This window comes from Chrysochloris asiatica, unplaced genomic scaffold, assembly GCF_000296735.1.
Source record: "Chrysochloris asiatica unplaced genomic scaffold, ChrAsi1.0 scaffold00035, whole genome shotgun sequence".
NCBI lineage: Eukaryota > Metazoa > Chordata > Mammalia > Afrosoricida > Chrysochloridae > Chrysochloris > Chrysochloris asiatica.
The window spans coordinates 11,736,440-11,745,805 of NW_006408553.1; the positions used below are offsets into that span (position 1 = coordinate 11,736,440).

At 37.3% G+C, this 9,366-nt stretch overlaps 1 protein-coding gene across 1 annotated transcript in view; it reads right to left on the minus strand.

The window, feature by feature from the left end:
• Window positions 1–9,366, minus strand: part of LOC102833997 (disintegrin and metalloproteinase domain-containing protein 5-like) — a 229,701-nt gene that overhangs the window by 184,965 nt on the left and 35,370 nt on the right. The window contains exon 9 of the mRNA XM_006859993.1: window positions 7,886–8,025. Coding sequence (XP_006860055.1) covers window positions 7,886–8,025 — 140 coding nt within the window. The remainder of the gene's footprint in view (window positions 1–7,885; window positions 8,026–9,366) is intronic.

Sequence of the window (9,366 nt, forward strand, 5' to 3'; positions counted from 1 at the left end):
AGCAATGGATTTCTTGCTTCTGCCACAAATTCCCCCAGCTGTAAGCCTTCCAACCTTCTAAATATTCCTTTATATGTGGTTCAGAGTTCTGGACAATCCCCTAAGCCTGCTTGGTCAGGTATTCTGTGTCGTTGCTGGCAGAGGTCCGTTACTGCACCTCCACCTGATCCACCATCTTGTTTGTTCCCTTCCCTTGCTTTTTATCTTTTCTATCTCAGTTTCATTTTTTCTTGTTTCTGTTTCCCTCCTCCCCCACTTCTTCATCTTTGTTTCTATCTTTACTGTTGTCTGCTTTCTTTCTTTTTTACTCATCCCTCTCACTAATTATTAAGTTTAATGCCTTTCCTTTGTTTTTGTTTTGTCTATTATTTTTCTCTTCCATGTTTTTTTCTTTTTTTCCCATCTCCCTCTTTTCTCTTTTTGGTCGTTGTATTCTGTTTCAAGTTGTTTCCTGTTTCTGATTTTGTGTCTTTTTGCTTCTTTTTTCTCCTTTACTATTTTCTTTTCTTTTTTGCTGTTGTTTGTTTGTTTATTTATTATATCTTGAATGTGTATTTTATCTCCTTGCCACAACCCTACCCTCTGCGGTTCCATCCACTGAACAAAAAGTCAATGCAAGCTACTATACACCTGGATAAACGGCAACAAGCATTAACCAAACCCACCTTAAACTGAGCTGTATGAATGGGAACCAGAGAAAGGAGCACATGCCGAAGAGCACATCAACATACAATTATCAATTAAATACAAATACAATGACACTACAATGTCTCAGAGATAACAGACAATTTCTGTTCACATTAAAAACAAGACAAATAAGTGACCAAGAAGCAAAGTTAGAAAAAAATTTTGAGGAAAAAAGGTATTGAAATTACCTTAAAAAATAATTCAAAAGAATGATATTTAGTTAGCTTCGCATGATTATAAGGAAGATTGAGGGAAACAAAGAAGATTCAGGATAACACTATAGGAACAAACAAAATATATAAAGGTTTTGAGACAATATGAAGCCTTCAAATAGAAATCCAAAGGATTAATACTAAGATTTCAGAAATGGACAATACATTAAAAGGTCAAAGAAGTATATTTGAATCAATTGAAGCCTGAGTTACTGAACTTGAAGATAAATCTCGCAATCTAGTATGCTAGAAGAACAGTAAGAGGGAAAAAAATCCAAAGAAACCCTAACATTCAGCATAAAGAGGGATATCTTAAAGCAGAAGGCAGCCCCAGTGGGCTCACTCCTACTCCCAGGAGTCCTGCCAACAATACCAAGTGAGCCTGGAACCATGAGCAGGGGTAATCAATTAGGATTTCTGCTAGTTATAAGTGACCAAAGGAAGTGCTCTCCTTACCTGCTGACCCACAGATTCACTTCTGCTACTAAAAACCACTAAGAGGATGACACAGACTGGCAAAGGGGCTCCTGACACAATAAATGCACAGCCAAGAAAGTACTCTTTATCTTTCACAGATAGGAAAGTTTTTGCAATAATGAATTGACTGGTCTTGAAAACGCTTTGTCCCTATAGCCCATAAACACCTCTCCCTCACTAAGAAATTGAGCAACCATGAGTAAAGATACGTCTTCCATGCATTTACACAGCATGAAGAGTGACCTGTAGGAGCCCTAATGACAACTGATAAACTAAGCAGAGCAAACTAGTACTGCAAAAGCTTGATAATTAAACTCTTATTGGGATTACAACCCATAAAAATAGACCAGGACCTAAGTGTTAAACTTAAACAGGGTGACTGTTTGATAACATAAAAGTTTTAAATAGGACTTAGAGTCTTCTAACATAATAAGCGAAATGTTCAAGATACAATAAAAATCTCGTGTTATACTCACAACCCAGAAAACTATACCTCATATGAGAAAATAAAATAACATTAATACAAAAATTAATCAGGAGTGCTACAGGTCTAAACACCATGGAGCGGCATCTGGAAAAAGAGGTGTGACAGATTTTTCATTTTCTTTCATCCTCTCCCAGCCATATTCCCTCTGCCCAGCCCACACACCTTCAGGAAAGTGGGAGCGCATGCCCTAAAGGGTTCAGCATTGTGCCCACAGTTTTCCCACAGCACAGGGAGGAAATTCCTGGGAGCCCCTGTGGTCTCACAAGGTAAACCATTAGTTGCTTCTATGATGTTTGACTCTGGGACTAAGCCCTAAAATTGACCTAGGCGGGAACCTTCATTGCTGCCTTACCTAACAAGAGGCAGCAGGTCTGGCTATACAGCCAAACCATTTGTGCACCTTGAGAAACCCCAATATAAAAGGCAAAAGCCAACATCAACTACTATATACAAAGATGCAGCTATTTTCAGAATTATGCTGGGGATACAGATATTTAACTGACCTACAGAGATTAAAAATAGTGGGCAATTTTTCTTCCATTCATTTCTCAGTATCTATCTGTGCATCCCCATGGTGGTGACTAGAGGAGAAGCCTAAGTAAACACCCCCACCCACCTCTGGAGGTTTCTATAGTGCATGCACACTGACCTGCACAACAAAGGCTACTGGACAGTTGGCTATGGTTTTATTTTTGTTTCTGGGTCATGGTTTTATTCTCTGATTTTATATTGTTTCTGTTTTGGTCCTTTTGGTCTCACTTTTTTCCTGGGGGTGGGAGATTTCCCTCCCCATGTTACCTAAGAAGATACAGCAATCGTGGCCATATAGCTAAGCTACAAGAATACCCCATAATATCCCATCATCTGAAGAGGAGCTAATACCAGCTGCTAGACATTACACATGAAAAGGGAAGCCTATCTCCAGATAACATCCACCATGAGACACTCAGTAAGCTAAACAACAAAGAAACGTACATTCATTGAATCATTGAAAACACATCTAACTATTAAAAATGTCCAAGAAAAAACAAAAAAAAATCTCAGTACATCTCCAAAAACAGAAAAGAGTAACTGAGACAAATGAGCTAAAGACAGATATACACTTTCCACAAGAAGAAGAACAGGCTTTGAATCTGCCTGAGAAGGAATTTAGAAGAATGATATGGAGGCAAATCCAAATGCTCCACAGAGGGGTGGAGGAAAATAAGGAAGAAGTCAGGAAAGTGCTACAGGAACAATCAAACAAGATAGGAATACCATTGGAAACAATTCAAAAACTGCAAAAAGAGGTCCAGGTGATTAATAATAAAATATTCTGATATTTTATTATTATAGTAAAATATTCGGACAATACACTGAAAAGTCAAAGGAGAAGAACTGAAGAGATGGAAGCCAGAACCAGTGAGATGGAAGACAAATCTTTCCATACTGCTAAGATAAAAGAGCAAGAAGAAAAAAGGATACAATATTCAGAAGAGCATCTAAGATGCATGCTGGATAACATGAAGAGGAATAACTTGAGAATTATTGGAATTCCAGAAGAGGAAGAATCACACAAGTCCACAGAGGAGATAGTTGAAGAACTTCTGGAAGAAAACTTCTCTAACATCTTGAAGGATGAGAAGATAAGATTTCAAGAAGCTGAACTAACCCAAAGAAGGAAAGATTCCAAAAGAAAATCACCAAGACATATCATAATCAATCTCTCCAAAATGAAAGACAAGGAGAGCATCCCAAAAGCAGCCAGGGAAAACAGAAGTGTTACTTACAAAGGCAAGCAAACCAGAGTAAGCTCTGACTTCTCAGCAGAAACCATGCAATCAAGAAGGCAATGGGGAGACATATATAAAATACTAAAAGAAAAAAACTGCCAACCAAAAATCATCTACTCAGCAAAAGTGTGACTCAAATATGATGGTGCAATCAAAATATTCCAGGATAAACAGAAGCTAGGAGATTTTGTCAAAGCCAATCCAGCACTTCAAAATGTCCTAAAGGGAGTTCTTTGGAATGAAAACCAACAAGAACCAACAACAACCAGAGATTGACAGATGTGGCAACACCACCCAGAACTCAGTCGAGGAATAGCAGATTTCAGAACAGAACAAATTCAGAGGACCTGTGAGGCCAATCAAAGATCAAAATAATAACAATGTCAAAGAGGGGGAAAATATAAGAAGAGTGATCCAGGTGGTGAGGAGGTCAGGTAGATTGCAGGATAAAATAGACTGTCTTAAATAGAGGGAAAAGATAATAGACTATAGAGTAACCTCAAAGAAAGTTAATACTTCACAACTTACCATGAAAATAAATATCCAAGTAGAACAAGGAAACATTAAAACTAAGAAGAAACTGACAAGAAATAGAAAAAAGAAACATGACTCAGCACAAGAAGCCATGCAGAACAAAAGAAAGAACAGCACCACAAAAAACTAACATAATGCTAGCAATTAATTCATACCTATCGATAATTTCACTAAATGTCAAATGATTAGTTGTACCAGTAAAGAAACAGACTGGCAGAATGGATAAGAAAACAAGATCCTTCAATATGCTGCCTGCAAGAGATACACCTTACACACAAAGACAAAAACAGACTAAAAGTTAAAGGATGGGAAAAAATAAACACTAAGTTAATTGCAATAAAAAAAACAAGGAGGAGTGGTAATACTAATCTCTGATACAATAAACTTTGAGGCAAAAACCAGCATAAGAGATAAAGAAGGACAGTATATCATGATTAAAGGGTCAATTGAAAGAGATGCCATAAGCATAATAAATATCTACGCTCCCAATGAAAGAGCACCAAGATATATATAGCAAACCCTACTAGAATTGAAAAAAGAAATAGACAAATCTACAATTATAGTGAGAAATTTTAATATACAAGTTTCCAAAACTGATAGAATAACCAGAAAAAAACCCTCGAATTCGACAAAGATACAGCGGAACTAAACAGCACAATCAACAAACTTGACCTCATAAATGTGTACAGAGCATTTAATCCAACAACAGCACAATACACATTCTTTTCCAGTGCACATGGAACATTCTCCAGAATTGACCATGTGGTAGGTCACAAAGCAAGCCTCAATAAATTCACAAACATCAAAATACTACAAAGCATCTTTTCAGACAAAAATGCTATAAAACTAGAAATCAACAATAAGAAGATGCAGTAAATAAAGTTGAATACATGGAAACTAAATAACACCCTGCTGAAACACTACTGGCTAGAAGAAAAAAATAAATGTGAACACACAAAGTTCCAAGAAACAAACGAAAATGAAAACACAACATACCAAAATCTTTGGGACACAGTGAAAGCAGTGCTGAGAGGACAATTTATTGCAATAAATGCACATATCCAAAAAGAAGAAAGAACCAAAATTAACACATTAACACAGCAGCTCCATCATTAGAAACAGACCAACAGAATGAACCTACAGTCATCAAAAGAAAAGAAATAATAAACATTTGAGTAGAAATAAATACAGATAGAAAACAGAAAAATTACAGAAAGAATAACAGGACAAGAAGCTAGCCCTTTGAAATGATTAATAAACTGACAAACCACTGGCAAAACTAACAGACGAAAAGAGAGAGAAGACACAAATAACACACATTAGAAACCACATGGGCAATGTCAAAATGGAACCAAAGGAAATAAAAAGGATGACAACAGCATACTATGAAGACCTGTACTCCAACATATTTGAAATCTTAGAAGAGATGAATACATCTTTTAAAAACACAACTTACATAAACTTACACATAGTAAAGTAGAAAACTTGAACAGACCAATAACAAAAGAAGAAAATGATAAGGTCCTCAAAAAACTCCCAAACAAAAGAAGTCCAGGTCCAGATGGCTTCACTGGGGAGTTCTACCAAATATTCAGGGAAGAGCTGTCACCAATTCTATTCAAATTATTCCAGAAGATAGAGGATGATGGCAAACTTCCTAATATATTTTATGAAACAAGCATAACACTCATACCAAAAGCAGGGAAGGACATCACTAAAAAAGAAAACTATAGACTAATATCCCTCATGAACATAGATGCAAAAATTCGCCACAAAATCTTTGCCAAAATCTTAGAATCAAAAAAATAATACATCATGACCAAGTAGGATTCATATCCAGGAAGCAAGGATTGTTCAACATTAGAAAAATGATCAATGTAATCCACCATATAAAAAAGGAAAAGAACTACATAATCATATCAATTGATGCAGAAAAGGCATTTGACAAAATTCAACATCCATATCTGATAAAAACACTAAACAAAGTAGGAATTGAATGGAAATTCCTCAACATAATTAAGAGCATATATACAAAACCAACAGCATATATTACTCTCAATGGAGAGAAACGGAAAGCCTTCCTTCTGTGAACAGGAACCAGACAGGAATGCCCTTTGACACCACTTCCATTGAATATTGTGCCGGAAGTCTTAGCCAGAGCTATACGGCAAGATATGCAAATTAAAGGCATTCAACTTGGCAAAGAGGAAGTAAAACTCTCTCTATTTTCAAACTATGTGATCCTATACATAGAAAACCCCAAAGACTCAATAAAAAGCTACTAGAACTCATTGGAAGATTCCGAAATGGCAGGGTATAAGATTAACATACAAAAATCAGTTGGATTCCTCTATACTGACAGTGCTGAAAAGGACATTATGAAAGCAATACATTTTACAATAGCCACCCAAAATGTAACCAGAGGAACAAAGGGCCTATACAAAGAAAACTACAAAGCACTGCTACAAGAAACAAAAAGAATGTTGCAAATGTAAAGGTAGATGTTTTGCAACAAAAGGAGGAGAGTGGTTGTTCTTGCAGTCCAGGAGCAGATGACCCTGGACCATCAAAGGAGAAGAACGGAGTGTGGGACCCTATCCAGAGAAGCAGTGACACCAGAGATGGAGGCAGAGACAATAATGTGGAGAGATGGAGGGGCTGGGAACTCTGGACTCAGGGAGGGAAAGGGGTTGTGTGCTAACGGCCAGGAGGCAGGCTTGCGGGGTGTACCCTTTGGTTGTTTTGATGATGCATGGAGGGGATTATAATCTTTGCAATGAAACAAAATACGATAGGATGAATGTAAAGCTGATGTTATACCATGTAAAGTGTCATTCAATTCACATTATAAACTTTAAAAAAAATTATCAGATGTTAGAATATATTTGACAAGGATATTAAATCAGTCTACATACAAATTCTTCAACACACTATTAGAGCATTATATAGGAAATAAAAAAATAAAACCTTAGGAAAATAAATAGAAATTATAAAAAAGAAGCACACTGAAATTAGAGAACTATAAGTATGTAGTTCCATTATATAGAAATTCATATCATTAATTTCATCTTCTTTACTAATATATTTATTTAAAACTATAAGCATTACTCTGAACATTGTTTTAGCCACTTCCTACAAGTTTTGATAGATTGCATTCTCATTATTGCTTCACTAAAATATATTCTGATTTCTTTGTAATTGCTTTTCTGAGCTAAGCAATAATTTCATTCTACTCCATAGTACTTAACAACAACATTCTGTTACTTAATTTTCAGACAGTTTGGTATAGTTACTTAGCTTTTACTTTTGACTTGTAAGCTTACTTCAAGGCTGGTGGCTCAAGCCTATTACAGGAAAAAGATGACGTGTTCTAATTCCATAAATTTTTACAGTCTCAGAAAACCTATATAAGGTCATGATAAGTTGGAACTAAGTTGTTGGCAGTAGGCTTGGGTTTTGGTATGGTCAGAGCACATACTCTATTTGATTTCACTACTCTTAAATTTATTGAGGTTTGATGTGTAGTCCAGAATATGGCCTATTTTGATAAGTATTCTATTTGTACTGGAAAAAAAATATGTATTTTGACATAGTTAGATACAGAGTTTGAAAATTAATTCAGTTTGGTTACTAGAAATTTAAAGATTCCAACTCCCCCCCCCATAATTAAAAACTTACAAGAAGGAATAAGGACATTAAATTTAAAAATGTCTTACACTGCTTTTGGCGTCATTGTGCAAACATCAGCTGAACAATGGCAACTGCCAATATTACTGTCATAAGTTAATCCCACATTAAGGCCAAGTAATTGCACAATAATAACAGCAAATGACTCCAAGGATAAACCTTTTGAATACTAAATATAAGAAAAAGAAAAAAAGTTAGCTAATAATCATGTTCAGTTACAAAAAAATTTTTAATATTATAATAAAAAATCAGCATATAAAACTCATTTTTAAAAAGTATTAATTAGTCCAAGATTCATATGTGCATACAAGTATAACAGAACATAAACATTTTAATGATAGACTTTTTTAAATGGATAAATAAATATAACACTTAAATTTAAAAATACAATTTAATGTCAACACTAGATTTCTTAGCAAATCGAGCAGAATGTTAAACCACATTTGTACTACTTCTTAGAATTATTTTAAACTAAAAAGTGTGACACTGTAGGATAAGCACTGAACTACTAAAAGCAAGGTCAGTGTCTCAAACCCACCAGTCACTTGGAATCCCTATACAGGTAGCTATGAGTTGGCACCTACTAGATGGCACTTAACAAATTCATTTCAACTCTTAATTATCAATTCCATCATTTATTCTGTAGTAGGCAGCCTCTAAAATCAACCCCAGTGATGCCTACCTTATACTACTGACATAATGCCATTGCCTTGAAGGTGAGCTGGATTTACTGACAAGCTTCTAGTTAAAAAAATATCAAAGTGAAGTGATGGGCAATCATTTCTAAGATTAGGTTATAAAAGAATTGTCTTCATAGAGACTTCCGGCGCTTCCCTGATGAGGCAGCACAGGTGCGCAGGCTCTGGGGAAGATGTGGGTGGTATCGCAAAGGGGAGGCCGCTGCCTGGTAGACAGACAGCCTTAGGGCAAACATGAGACTTTAGCCTTCAACATTGTGGACTTGCTTTTTTGAAGGATCAAGCTGCTAGGGAGTTGTGGGCATTTTTAGCTTCCGCCCGCCTGCACTCGCCTGAACTCGGCTCCTGCACCGGGACTGCGCCCGCCCACTGCAGAGCTTGGAGGGCGGAGCTTGAGCAGACCCATTTGGAGGGCGGGCGCGCCCAGAGAGCCAGCGGGGCCACAGGAACTGGCACGGTCCTTCGTGGGGGGGCCTCATTGCCAAGGGAGGTGTTGTCGGCATGGATGTAGGGCGGGCCAGGTGCCCACGGCACAGGGAGACAGAGAGAGGCATTTTTTGATGTCGTCAGACAGGGACGCCATCTGCCTGCAGCCACTAACCCCACCCTCCACCCCCTCTGCCTAGGCTAGACCTCTGCCCAACTTCCAAGGCTCAGGCCCGCCCATCAACGCAAGAGCCAGCACAAGCTGAGACACCTTGAGGTGGGTTTTACCACTACCCACAAGGCAGTCCTGCTGTGGCTCTGCGGGTTAAGGCACCAGACTGCAGAGCCTTTTGAACTGCAAGGTCGGTAGTTCGAGCCCACCAGCT